At 40.9% G+C, this 14,579-nt stretch overlaps 1 protein-coding gene across 3 annotated transcripts; it reads right to left on the bottom strand.

Moving 5' to 3' along the window:
* Nucleotides 1-19: 19 nt before the first annotated feature.
* On the bottom strand, nucleotides 20-14,378 carry slc30a9 (solute carrier family 30 member 9). 3 transcript variants are annotated; one of them, XM_037780075.1, is made up of 19 exons: nucleotides 14,244-14,378; nucleotides 13,202-13,353; nucleotides 12,906-13,103; nucleotides 11,660-11,677; nucleotides 11,533-11,580; nucleotides 11,319-11,418; nucleotides 10,946-11,038; nucleotides 10,731-10,813; nucleotides 9,120-9,178; nucleotides 8,625-8,692; nucleotides 7,051-7,209; nucleotides 6,691-6,826; nucleotides 6,569-6,608; nucleotides 6,399-6,470; nucleotides 4,921-5,028; nucleotides 4,538-4,703; nucleotides 3,510-3,639; nucleotides 2,858-2,971; nucleotides 20-1,458 (listed from the first exon to the last, which is right to left on the bottom strand). In XM_037780075.1, the coding sequence occupies exons 2-19, from the start codon at nucleotides 13,308-13,310 to the stop codon at nucleotides 1,414-1,416; spliced, it is 1,746 nt and encodes a 581-aa protein (XP_037636003.1). In that variant the 5' UTR covers nucleotides 13,311-13,353; nucleotides 14,244-14,378; the 3' UTR covers nucleotides 20-1,413. The 3 variants fall into 3 exon arrangements, with proteins under 3 accessions (XP_037636003.1, XP_037636000.1, XP_037636002.1); XM_037780072.1 differs by lacking the exon at nucleotides 14,244-14,378 and adding an exon at nucleotides 13,438-13,594; XM_037780074.1 differs by lacking the exons at nucleotides 11,660-11,677; nucleotides 14,244-14,378 and adding an exon at nucleotides 13,438-13,594.
* Nucleotides 14,379-14,579: the final 201 nt, after the last annotated feature.

The raw sequence follows: 14,579 nt of genomic DNA on the forward strand, positions 1-14,579 counted from the left end.
TCAGACCACATGACAGAAAAAGGAAAGCAAAATAATTTAATAAATTATTTCAAATTTATTCCAACTCCTTCAGCAGCGGCAAACAACCAACGGGAAAATATTATTACACTATTAACACCTTCAAAAATATAATATCCGCCCTCCCAACAGAAATGAAATGACTCCAGCCCCCCACCTTCTCTTGAAGCAGATGTTTAGCAGGCAGATGTGTCCCGTACTAACTTAAAATGCAGAATGAAAAGCAAAAAAAGCACAGTTGCTGTATGTTTCATGCCAATTATTCAAGTAGGAGATAATTCACTTGATAATTTGATGCACGTACTGTACAGGGTGGCATCCTGGATGATTAAAAACCTATTTGAAGACGGGGCTGGTCCAGTCGTTATCATGGACCACTTATTTACATGTGCATCCCTCCAGCACGTCATCTTTGGATCAGTGCAATCAGTCGCCTGCTGATCAGCTGCCAAACCTCACAAGAAAAAGTCACTAAATTTGGAGAACGTCAGAGTTTGGAGTGTGAAGCTGGCAGAAAGAGAAATGAAGTGAAAGAGAGGGATGTTCACTCTTTCTATTTGACCTTGTGTAAAGATCCACATGTCCATTAAATGGTTAATTAACACATTTGTTAGAACTCGTCTTTATAATAACAAAGGAATATAGTGATTTTTACGTGATAACACTCTGTTCTCTAATATTTATTATTTTGCATAAGCTGCTGCTCAATAAGTGCTATCGGATTTAGTTCACTCTTCAACTCTAGCATACAATCAAATGAAAAGTGTAATAGCAATAAAATCTATTCATCACAAACTGTTTTCATTAGAGGAGCTGCAGCAGCATCTTCAGTTCCTCCACTTTTACGTTAAAAGAAAGAAAAAAACATCTAGTATTGTCTAGCAGTTAAATAAATCTGGTTGGAATATGTAGCTCTCCGGTTTCCTTCGTACTAATGAAGGAAACTATCACTGTGGTTCAAGCATCACATTAAAGTAAAGCACAAGTCTAGTAAATGATACTGGTCCTGTTCGCTGAGTTTGCTTTTGAACCAGTCGTGTTTTCAACCAAGTCCAAACACATTCATGCAGGAATGTGAGTTTCAGTAATAGATGTATGTGAGATTTATTTCTCCTAAAATTCAAGCAGACTAATGACAGTTCTTAGTCAGGTTGAATTCTCGGCTAACTGAAGTTCAAGCAACACAAAGAAAGCACGATCACGGCCCGAACGCTGTCCTGGAGTACGACTGGTTGTGGACTATTCTACAGTAAGACTTGATGAGTTGTGCAGAGACGGTTTGTTTTGTGGTGGTCAGGATGGGAGGCAGATATGCGGAGGCAGGCTCGGCCCTCCCTTCACCTTTTCCTCTTCTTATTACAGCAGGACGTTCCCTCAGCACAGACCTGTCAGGTATTATAGAATCTCCAAGTCCACATGACGAACCTCCGGGTTACGTGCCTGCGGAGGAACAAAACAGAGGTTACACACAAATCTGTCTTTGCTGTGCAGATAAATTACAATAAATAAATTAGGGCTGTCAAAGTCCTTACTTTGGATTTTTAGGTTGTAGCGGGCTCAGTTTTAAATACTAGCATCATATGAAACAAGAAAACCTGAGGAATCCATCGGTACCAACCATGTCATACTAGCTTGTCGCGAAGGAGGCTAAATAAGGCTCCAAACTTGCTGCAGTTTGCCATGTTATGATTTGAGTACATTTTGAACACGTAAAAAATGTATAGACAATCATACAACTAATCGCGGTTAAATATTTTAATCGATTGACAGCCCTAAAATAAATAGACAGAATACCATCCTGAAATGGAAAAAAACGGAGAAATGGAGTTTCTAGGTATTTTCTACACAGCAATTTAGACAAGTTGAATATTTCAGTATAGGGCCGTCACAAGAACCAATACTTCGGTACCAAGTCGATGCCAAAATTCTGAAAACCTGCTGGTACTCATTTTTCTACAGTACCGCAGGTACCGTCAGGGTTTGAGACTTACATCATCCAGGGCAGTGGTTTTCAAAGTGGGTCTGAGCACCCCCAAGTGTCCTTAAGGGACTTCCAGGGGGTTCCCAGCAAAAAGTGGAATAATTTATTTTCACAATAATTCCATCTAGAAGTAACACAATGACAGAATCTATGACTATTTTGGTCATGGGTTTCATACACTTAATGTAATAAACCATCTAAAAGCAAAAAATCCTATCAGACCCTGGGACAAAATCTCAACGAATGGGGGTCCGCAATCTAATTTGTGTCACTTGTTCCTGTCCTTGACAAGAAAAAGTTTGGGAGCCACTGGTCCCGGGGACGATAGAAAATGTGTTTGGGACGCAGTTAAACTCACTATCAACGTGTCCAGGGGAGCCAGCCTATTTTTTCCTCTGATAATGCTTCATTGTGAACAACAAATCTGTGTTGAAGTCGGCAGGAAAAGAGCCAGTTAACGTTAGCTGTTAGCTCCGTGCAGGACTGTGCTGCTTACCGGCTGCTAACAGCAGGCGCCATTGATTAACAATATGATGCGTTCAGGCTCTGTTCAGTAAAATGAGTATTGGGCTGTGGTAAATTCTAACGTTATCATGATGTGTTCAAATGTAATCTTGCGAGAAACTTGAATAAATCAAGTTGTTTGAAGGAGAAGTTTTCACAGCAATATAAAATAGATAATAGAGAGTGAATTATGACCCGTTTAACTAAGAAAAAACAGTATGCAAATGATAATAAAGGAGAGTATGTTGAAGGGCATGGGATTTATTGTTTTACTTGTTCTGGAGAATCGTGGAATTTCACTGGTATTGGTATCGACTTCTAAATTTCTGGTATCATGCATCCCTACTTCAGTACCTTGAGTTCTTTCTCCAAGCGGTCCACCTCGGCCCCGAGGGTGTCAATAATGTTCTCCCCGTGTTTCAGCATGAAGTTCTCCAGCTCCTCGGGGGTCTTCACCAGCTGAATTTCCTGCAGAGACACAAAAAGCACACAGTCAGTAAAGATAAAGGTACGCAATATCAATAAATAAAACAATACATGTTTTTCAATAAATGCTTCTTCCAATGTGACATGAATGCAGCAGGAAACGGAGCATCATTGAAGTGACTTTTTTTTACCTAAATGTCCCGATCAGTGTGTGTTATTAAAGGTCGCTGTGTTATCTGCAGTGTGTAATGTGCAGCAGTGTTTCCAGCAATCAAGAGGTACATAAAAATGTATAATCTGGAAAATGCCAACATTTTTTCACTCTTTTACGACTCATAACTGTGATGATGGCATAAAAAACTGGAATTATCCTTTAATGACTGAAAATCTTTGTTTTGAATGGATCTGTGATTTGTTCAATGTGTCCTTGGCAGAAGGATTCATAATGCATTTCCAAAGACACATTTATTGCCTACCATTCATCACAACAGTAAAGTAGAGATTAAAATTCAAAGTAGCGATATTTAAGGAAAATGATGCGGTTTTAAACTACGTAAGAAAATATTTATACCAAACTTACATTGAGGATTTGGTCAATGTCTTGTTTTTCCAGATAAGACCGTGTCACCACTCGGCCATCGAAGTCAACTTCAGCCTTGAAGCGGACTTTGCTCAGTCCCAGATCAGTGGCCTTCACATCGTGGATGGCCCTGCTCATAATAAAATAAAGCATAACAGGAGTTCATCTGGTTAGACAGGTAGAAAAATCATACTTAAACATAGCCAGAGAACAAAACATTGTTACTGGATAATAGTGGATTCCCTCTACAACATGATGTGTTTATAATGTGATGTGAATGATGTACAAACTGGTTACAAGACCACGAGGTTTAATTTCTTAAAGGAACAGTGTGTAACATTTAGCAGAAATGGAATATAATATTCATAACTATGTTTTCATTAGTGTATAAACACCTGAAACTAAGAATCGTTGTGTTTTTCGTTAGCTTAGACCAACGAGGTGGGGGAGTGAGGCGAACACGTCATGACCACGCCCTCTTAGGATACAGGAAGTGTACACCATTTCAAACCATTGGTAGAGCTTAGAATGCATCATCTTTGTTATAGAGCATCTTTGCTCACATTACCACAGTCTCGGAAAGGGAGGAGTGAGCGGAGGGATACTCAGTTGGTCGCAATCTGCAACCACATCAGTAGATGCCGCCTAACCCTCACACAGTACCTTTAAAAACGTTTGTTACTCGCACGTTCATGCTGTGACTGAGGCATTAAACTGGATCACTTTGCACTGCTCGGCGTGCAGCTGGCCCTGATGACGTTCGCAATGTAAAGACCAGTAAATACCAGATGGTCTATTTTAAGCCTGAATGTTGTCCATCAACATCAGCAGACCATAAATTCACTGTTAGACCACGTGGTCTCGAGTTGAGGTTATTTTAGATTCAAATGAATGATTCCAGACCCGACATCAGGACCTGGTTCATGTTTTACAGGCGTGGAGGTGTGTGTGTGTGTGTGTGTGTGTGTGTGTGTGTGTGTGTGTGTGTGTGCGTGTGTGTGTGTGTGCGTGTCTGTTCATTAGCTGACCTCACTGCGGGGTCGTTCTCCAGGAACTCGGTGAGCTTCTGTACACGCTCAGCCTGTATGGAGCGACCCAGCAGAGCCTCGGTGTTGGTGTAGATGAGGAAGGCTGAGACAGCGCCCAGCAACGTGCCCACGCCCAGAGAGCCCAAGCAGTCGTAGTGGGGGTTACCTGGGGACGACACGGAAACAAATAGAAAGACAGAGAATCAGTAAAACTTTAGAAATCTGGATGATTGCAAACACTGACAGTAAAGACCAAAGTACAAAAACATGAGAAAGATTATCCTGATGGTACTTTATCAATAGAATAATAATAAATCAAGAGAATAAAACAATAAAATAGACTGAAACCGACTCCAATAATCCAACAATGCCTCTTAGTTTACCTGTGAGTGAGGTGAGCCCCATGCAGCTAGCAGCCATGATGACTCCTAACACAGCAGCAGTGTCCTCCAGCAGCACCACGTTAGTGCTGGGGTCTCGACTCTGCATTACTGCACACATAAAAACAACAACGCAAGACCACATTTACACCTGAATCTTCAAGCAACATTATACCAATTGGGGATTTATCTACATAACATTTACATTTATTGACACATATGTGTCTTTGGTAGCATGATGGCTGACCTAATGTCCTTCACATTATGCAAATAAACTCGGCCTGAATGACACCTTTAGTGTACAATGACAGAAAACACCTGGTTTCATTTACTCCAGCGTTAAGAATCATCCATATCAAACTGATGGCAGGTATATTCAGCCGCTCTGGGACTTTCTCTCTCCCCTGGCTGTCGATGCCTCGTTCCATACATCCGTCCAAGGAATTTTCAATTCGTTTTATTTTAGTTTTGACTTTTCGATTTCAATTTAGCTTAGTTTTAATTTGCGTTTGCTATTTTAAGTTTAGTATCAGTTTTTCCAGAAAGGTTTAGTTTTAATATATTTAGTTTTAGTTTGTTTTTTGTTGGAATGACAGCCCTCTCGGGGAACTGAAACCGTTGTATCCGTCTATGCTCTCGCCAAAGCCACCAGGCAAAAAAATCTGAATCCAAACTAAACAAAATCACACAATAACACAACCAAATAACCGATCGAGGCAGCGGTAGACCAGCAACCACCGTATTCTGCGAGGTAAAATTACTGCTTTTTTCAATGGAGTCTGGTTGCTTTGGCGAGAGCATAGATTACAACTTCTGTTCTCCGTCGGAAATATAGACTGTATAGCTGTCTCACTGGTTTACCATGCTGGTAAACCAGTGAGAACATTCAAAATATAGCGTACACTTAAACTGATATTGATGTTTTTAGGTGGGCCTTTCTTTTAGGTGGCTGCCCCCGTCCACAGCCCCCGTACTTTGCATTTGTGTGGTAACTCCTGTCTGTTTCTTCAAACTGGGAGTGTGGCGACCGTCATCTACTGTAGGTGATACATTGACTATGGATAAGTACCTCATAAAACCCCAATTCAAAATGCCTGAGCTATCCCTCTAAAGTTTTCTGGGGGGAGTTTTCGCTTATCCGAATTGAGGCTCTAAGGACAGAGGGTGTCTGCTCAGATCAAAACCTTGAGCCATTCCTCTGTATATTGTTAGAGAGATCATACAGTATATGTGGCTTGGAGAAACATTTCTATTTACACTTGGCCATTTTGCAGTCACAAAACCCTGTTGTGTGATTTCAGCAAATTCAATTCAATGAGAATCCATTCCCCTCCCCTACAGTATAACTTCAGTTCATGTTACCTGCAGGTCAGGTAGATAAGGGCTGTGTAAACTGCTGTCGGATCACTACAGAGTCATTGTAATGCCAGGTTGAAAATGGCATCATCAGTTAATAACATAAATATTTCAGATGTACATACCATATTCATAAAAAGACACTCCATGTAGTTGGGCGCTCCTCTTTATCTCATTGACGGCTACTAGTAACGTGGCTGAAAGAGGAAAACAGAAAGAGATGTTTCAGTACAAAATGCTACTTGACATTTTGATGTCATCAAAAGATTTAGAAGTTTTATTTTTTATAAAGTACCTCCTTCAGACACCAGAGAGCCCGCCAAAATACAGTAAGCCTGCAACACACAAACGTGGCGTGTTGGATCATTATTATAAATCTTGTATTACAGACAAGAGTCAACACAGACGAGGACTCACCCATAACAAAGATTCAATGGGCTCTGGGTGCAGCAATCCCATGATGCCGTGGTACCAGGAGAGGCCTGCTCCCATCATAAAAATGCCCACCCCACTGATGAGGGAGGCGATGTAGCGCATGTTGGAGAAGCCATACCTGGAAAAGACAAAGGGTCTCTATTACAGCTATTACACCATCATCATCTTGTAAATGATACACACACTTACCCTCTGCACAAATGCTGTTTGCAAAGGATTAAAGGTTACATTTGCAAATCTATACTTGTACTCTTTGGTGTTATGATGATCCATTTTCCTTTGCTCACGTTCCTCTCATCATCATCTTTTTAAAAAAAAAAAACAGTAAGGTGTGGTGCTTACGGGTGCCCAGCATCGGGGTTGCGGACAGACTGGCTGATTCCCAGAGCGAGCAGAGCCTGGTTGCAGGTGTCGGCCAGAGAGTGGATGGCCTCCGAGAACATGCTAGCTGATCCAGTGTAGACCCAAGCCAGGAGCTTGAAGAAGAAATTCAGCCCATTGCTGAGGACAAGAAACACAAGTAGATGAAGAAATCAATCAGGGGAAACGCTCATCATCTAAAAACATAATTTCATGGTTTAAGGTTCAGTTGGTAACTTTTCGGAGCTCTATAGCCCCTTTCCCACTGGACAAAAAAAAACCACAAACACCCACTAACATCTGGCTTTTGTCTTCAGTGTGCCAGCCGGTGTCTCTGTGACGTCGAATATGACAAACCAGGAAAAGATTTGGGGCATACTCGCAATGGAAAACGAATCTTTCTCCTATTTTTAGCGGGTTTTTTGGTGGAAAAAGGGTATAAGAGGAGGCAGAGGAACCTGATTTTTTCACAGAGTATCTGTGTCATGTTCTACTGTCAGAATATAGTGACAGTTTCCGCAATTATGACAAAAAGTTATTTTTATTACCAAATGAACCTTAAACAGTAGTTCTGACTGAGGTGGTCGACAGATTAGCTTGTACTGGACATAAAAACAAAGTTAGCTACCTGATTATGTGGCTGTCAAGTGTAGACAAACTAATTTGGCTGGAGGTTAATAACAAAATACAATTGCTCCCCATTTTCCACTACTCAACTATTTTCTGTTTATTGAAAAGTATTTCAGCTTTTCTGTTTTGATGCTCCTGAATCACAGAATTTACTTGAACTGGACTGGACCTCTCCTTGACTAAGCACTTAACTTTTTGGAGTCCCGTGAGTCCTTGCGCATACACTAAGTGCAGGAAACATGTTGCTGTTCATGTGACTGCACAGCTCGTCCTCTAACACAATCATCCTAATCCAATAGTCAGGACCAGACGGGACCTCATGTGAGACAAGGTCACATGCAGTTCCCAATACAGATTTTGACATCCTGTAAAATCTCTCCAACGTGTAGTCAGTTTTTTTGTTCAGTTTCCCAAATGTTACACTCTGATATTCGTCCGACATACTGCACGTAGTATCCCCGCTGAGAACAGACTGGTGGTTCCTCTCTAATCCAATACCTCCTACTGTGAGAGCTACAGCTCAGTAAAGTCACTGAGAGCTAGACTTGCCACGGTAGTCAGTGTGACAGTGTGTTTGGTCATACACCGATTACACACTGATTACATTACTTGCCCACCTTTATATATTTATATATTTATATATATATATCTCCGATGTTGGAGGATTTGGTTTCAAAGCTAAAAGCAAAAGTGGGGAAACACGACCAACAATATTTGGCAATATTTCGGATTTAAAGCCCTCTACAGATACTGAATGTCACTGACGAATATCTTTTCTTGTAAAATGTCCAGTGTAATCGGTGACACTGGTGTTGTCATAAGTTTATTAACTGGTGGGAAAATGGGAAAAATGTCCTCACCGTGGCATCCCCACCGAGTACAGAAAGACTTTACAGCAGTCAGTAACAACGAGTATTAAAACTTACATGCAAATAGCGACCATGACCACCTTCCCCGGCCCTTGTAGGAAAGTCGCCCTCTGGACTGATCGAGGCTTTGTGGAACAAAGAAAAGCAAATTTAGCAACCAGCCTTTGATTTAACATTCACATGGTATATTTACATTAGATTTATAATTTCAAGCTTGCTGTTGTCATGACAATCTTATACAGTTGATGTTATCTCGTGAAAGATACTGTGGGAATATTCTAGAAAAAACAAGCCAGCAGAGTACAGAACATACCATGACATACCAGAGGAGTGTGTAGTCACTAAAATAACATCCCTGTACACTAAAGAGGGGGGGACTTCATGAATGACAACAGATAATGACACTGACATATATACGCAGTGACCTCTGTAACAGGGACAAAAGGTCACACAAATACAACACGTTTACTTTCTCTTTCACATATAAAACAGCATGTGGAGAACTGATCATATTATCAAACAAAATGGCAGGCGAAGATAAAAAGCACTCACCTTAGTGTTTCCCCAAAAGTCTTTGTATTCCTTCAACAACTGTTGATTCCGAAAAATATCTGGAGGACAACAAACGAGATACAAATCAAACGATTTGTCCAACAGACCAAAGAAGTAATAACAGCTGTGAAACAATCAGGTAAGTTATACAAATATTCACCCAATATCTGGATTGAGCTCAGCTTTAACATTAAAGGAGTAGTTCGACATTTTGGAAAACACGCTTATTTGCTTTCTGGTGGAGAATTAGATGAGAAGGTCGATACTACGCTCATTTTTGTCTGTTAAATATGAAGCTAAAGCCAGGAAAAGAACTAGCCTGGCACTGTTCAAATGACAAAGTAAGTAACAAAATCTGCCTACCAGCACCTCTACCGCTCAGTAATTACCACGTTATACCTTTGTTTGTTTAATCTATACAAAGACCACAGCGTACTATTTTTTGGCTGCGAGCGGTGACTTCATGGAGCCGTTTGTCTGGCGACTGCTCAGAGCCAAGAAACAGTCTGGCACAGTGTTAAGTCAAGTCAGTCTATTTGTAAAGCCCAATATCACAAATCACAAATTTGCCTCAAGGGGCTTTACTATCTGTACAGGACATGACACCCTCTGTTCTTTACAGTACGAACCTCTCATCGGATAAAACTCAGAAAAGGGACTTTTCAACTTGCAATTTTTAGGTTGTAGCGGGCTAAGTTTTAAAGCTAGAGTGAAGATACTGGTATCATATGAAACTAGGAATCCATTGGTACCAACCATGTCATACTAGCTTGTTACTAAGGAGGCTAAAAATGCTCCAACCTTATGCAACATTTTGGCAAAGAAAAACTGTCATGGCCATTTTCAAAGGGGTCCCTTGACCTCTGACCTCCAGATATGTGAATGAAAATGGGTTCTATAGGTACCCACGAGTCTCCCCTTTACAGGCATGCCTACCTTATGATAATCACATGCAGTTTTGGGGGCAAGTCATAGTCAAGTCAGCACACTGACACACTGACAGCTGTTGTTGCCTGTTGTGTTTGAGTTTGCCAATTTGTGATTTGAGCAAATATATACATACATTTGCATAAAGCAAGCATAGTTGTCCACTCCCATGTTGATGAGAGGATTAAATACTTGGCAAATCTCCCTTTAAGGTACATTTTGAACAGATAAAAAAATGTATGATTCATTTGCGATTAATCATGATTAACTATGGACAATCAGGCGATTAATCACGATTTAATATTTTAATCGATTGACAGCCCTAGTAATGAAACATCTAAAAGCAAGAATTCTATCAGATGGTGGACAAATGGGGGTCCGTGGTTTAATTTGTGTCAGCTTAGGTGTCCTTGGTGTGAAAAGGTTTGGGAACCGCTGGTCTGGCACATAACCCCCGAAAAAATTAAAGTTTTTATTACACTTGTTAACTCAGGCTAGCTGTTTCCCCCTGTTTCCAGTCTTTGTGCTAAGCTAAGCTAACCTGCTGTATATAATATGAAAGTGGTATTAATCTTCTCATCAAACTCTCTGCCAGAAAATAAAAAAATGTTATTTCCCAAAATCTTCAGCATTATTACATGTTCACACAGACGCACATCCAGACAGGGAGAAATAAAAACCTACTCTCTTGGTACTCTCTCTCCACCTCTTTCCTGAGATTTCTCTCTCGGGCTAGAGCTTCATGGCTTCCCCACACCTCCAGTGCTCTAACAGTCACAGAGAGAAATAAATGAAATCAATAAAAGCTGAAGAACATATCAATGAAAATGGGTGGAAGATATATAGTGTTGTATTCTTAATATCTCTTGCGGTGTAAAACGAAAGGGTGTAGAACTAACTTGGCCTCCACGTCCGACCGTAAGAACACAGTGAAAGCCTCTGTGTCGTCGTGGGGGCTGCGTCTTCTGATCTTCCGAAGCTGTTCCAGATCACTGTGAACACATAAGGGGATGGGGGGTAAGAAAAAGATTTAGGAAGACCTGAGTTAAATGAAGTGAGGTGGTCTTTTATCAGCTAATCACAACAGCATGTTTACTTATTAACTCAAAGGAATTTGTGTTGTGGTCTGCAAGCATCTCAGCCAGCACTGAACATGGTTACACTGAACAGATGAGCATTCAGTACCGTTGATTCAGCTTCGTCATGGTGACATACAGTTTAGTGTTACTGTATATTTATCAAATAAATGAAACATGACACAGTTTAAGTTACCTTGGTTTGAGGCAGAACTCATTCATGGCTCTGACTGCTGTGATAAAGTTGTTCTGAGTGTACTTGGCTCCATATTCCCTTTTCTTCAGGACTGCCCGAACTGCATGTGACAACAGAGTGAAATTATAATACAGGGTTTTCATCTTGCATTCATTAGTCCTCATTACAAGAATGAAGCCACTAAATCAAAGCATGCACAAATATAGTTCATTACCTTTCACTTGGATTGTCTCAGCTTTAGTCAGCCCCTGAGGTCTTGGACCTGTGAGAGTAAATATTTAAATGTGACTCAAGACTGAAGAGAAATTCTTCTTGAATTGTTCCTAAACATCTCAACTTACCGGAATCATTTTCCGGTGCTTATGTTGACAGGGCATGCAATGAAAAGGAAAAATGAACATAAACAGAATTAATAATAATAAGGGCTGTCAAAGTTAACGCAATAATAACGAGTGAACACAAACTAATTTTTGTGTCTGTCTCTGTGTGTGTATGTGTGAAAACGCGCCCTGTACTCTTCCTCAAGCAACATCACAACCTTAAAACATAGCGGTAATTCAAAATGAAGAGAACTATTGATTGTTTTGTCAAGCTATATGTTGTGGTGCCGTTACACTTGTAACACCCTGAACGGCCCAGCCCAGACCCGACATCATCGTCAGAGTACCGCTGAGTACACTGTACATTTAATAACACGAGACATCTTTACAGCTAAATTCTTCTCTGCTCCGATCGCCAAACATCTGATCTGAGCGCATCTTTCTCTCTGTCACTCGTACACTCAGTCGCAACGCACACATTACATTACACTACTCTGATACCATCGTAATATGTAAGCATTTGGATACCTGACGGTACCGTAGGTAGACTGCTTGGGACGCAGTAAACTCACTATCGACGCATCCAGGTCAGCGCACTGACACACTGACAGCTGTTGTTGCCTGTTGGGCTGCAGTTTGCCATGTTATGATTTGAGCATATTTTTTTATGCTAAATGCAATACCTGTGAGGGTTTCTGGATAATATTTCTGTCCATTTGTGATGTCACGAAACTACAATATTTAGACAATTCAAAGTTTTAAATGTAAACATTCTAAATGTGTCCCAGTTTATTTCCTGTTGCAGTGTATGTGACTGACATCAGCTGACAGGAAGTAAACATGGACCCTAGCTGTTGCCTAGCAACGCAATTCTGTCGCAATTCCATTGAAATGCACTAAAACGGAGCGTTTCAGACAGAGGGTAAATACAGGTATATTCAAGCAGACAGCATGAGGAAAATAAAGGGTTGTTTAAACATTGAAGTATTTAAACATGTTCTAGTAGAAACCCAAAATACAAGTATGAACCTGAAAATGAGCATGATACGTCCCCTTTAAATACTTGACAAATCTCCCTTTAAGGTACACTTATAACAGATACAAAAATGTGCAATAAATTTGCGATTAATCACGATTAACTATGGACAATCACGCAATTAAATATTTTGATTGACAGGCCTATACACAATACAATGCCACACAAAATGCTAAGAACAGACAGGCATCAAACATAAACAACTTCTGCAGTAACATTGAAGTCAGTCACCTGGGGAGCCTGGAGGAGCTTTGGCAGCAGCAGACAGGACTTGTTCTGCTGATGGAGCATCACCAGGTGTTGATTTTGGGGGACCATCTTTACTGTCGCCAGAGGTAGAGTAGTAGTGCACCTTGCCCAGCCCGAGAGAGGCAGAACGGCAGTCTGGAAGGCTGAACCACAAGTTATGTATGCCTCCACTCTGCCAACCTGTGCAAATGAATGAATGACAACAGTTTCTTCAGTACTAGTAACAGCCATAATAGTATAAAACAGGTGTCTAGTATCACTTGGATAGTCCTCCTCACCGTAGCACAGCTGTGGGAGCCTCGGGGACCGGTGAGACAGGGGCGCCCTGTGCTGCATGGAGACCCTGCAGAAGACATGCCATGGTCTGTGGGCCAGGCTGGGGAACATCCTCTCTGTAGCGGGGCTCGGTACCGGAGAGAGCAGGAGGTTGCTGCACAGATAGTCAGATAGTCACTGTTATGTTAGCTTGCCAACTTAACCCAATTCAGACAGATTAACTCCAAGACATCATCACCTCCTCTCAACTACCATCTGACAGTTACATCAAGCTATAACGTTAGCATGGCTATAACTATATATATATCACATGTTTAACACAGCTGGTGTCTAACTGTTAAATGCTTGTCATTGTTGATAAGACTAAGCTAACAGACGCAGCACCAACCGGCAACTACGGAGCCACAAACCCAGCAAGGCCTGTAGAAGGAGGCTAGGACACGGGTCTTGTTGAGAGGGGTATGACGCATGCGCAGTGTAAGGACAGATAATAATGCACACAGTGCACTGTCATAGACTAAACTACTGGAGTTACCCTGCACTATACTCATTTTTAGCAGTCTCACCTGCACTATATTCAATGTTTTAACACTTTTCTTCATCTCCTTGTATTTTTTTTATCTGGTATATCTTTTTGTACTTTGTACTACTAACTTTTTTATACTATAGAACTGTGATGCTGGAAATTTGAATTTCCCTCGGGATCAATAAAGTTACTAGCTATCCATCTATCTATCCATCAATCTATCTACCTACATATCCATCCATCCATCCATCCATCCATCTATGCAGATAGATTATATAGTGCAGACTAGATTCTACTGCGCATGTGCAATACCCCCGGAGATATGACGCGTGAAGCAGCCTCCTTTATTAGGCCTTGCAAAAACCTCGGCTAACCTAGCTAGTTAGCTAGCATCATAAACTAGCCTCGTTATCCGCAGTAATAAACTGCTGTTTAACTTGTTATTCACACAATAAAACACGTTCCTTGAATAGCGAGTACATTTATCTAGATGAGGTCATTTAAAACAAAGCCATTACCTTTCTATTGTGAGGTTTGTTCAGCATAATATGAGTCCATTTAGAGAATCTATGGTCCAACTGATGGTCGCACTACAACAACACACAACGGTGACCTGTGACACAGCAGTGACGTTGACTGTGTTCTCGCGAGAGTGTCCTCAGTTACAGCGTTGCGTCAGCTGGTATCGCGATATTCTGTAAACAAGGTCATCTGATGTTCAGAGTTTTTTGATCTTGATGCTGTTTGCATAAAACTAAATCATTCATTTTTTGTTAAAGTAGCCTGTAGTTGAAGATTATTTAGTTGGGAGAAACAGGCAATACCACAGACTAATATAAATATAATCCATTACA

This window comes from Sebastes umbrosus, chromosome 9 (genome assembly GCF_015220745.1).
Source record: "Sebastes umbrosus isolate fSebUmb1 chromosome 9, fSebUmb1.pri, whole genome shotgun sequence".
NCBI lineage: Eukaryota > Metazoa > Chordata > Actinopteri > Perciformes > Sebastidae > Sebastes > Sebastes umbrosus.

Bases quoted from the DNA above. Each gene is read 5' to 3' on its own strand.
- slc30a9 (XM_037780072.1), bottom strand. The intron at 8,693-9,119 runs GTGAGTGCTTTT...TGTTCCACAAAG, and splicing joins ACTTTTGGGGAAACACTAAG to CCTCGATCAGTCCAGAGGGC. The intron at 6,827-7,050 runs GTAAGCACCACA...TGTCTTTTCCAG, and splicing joins AACCCCGATGCTGGGCACCC to GTATGGCTTCTCCAACATGC.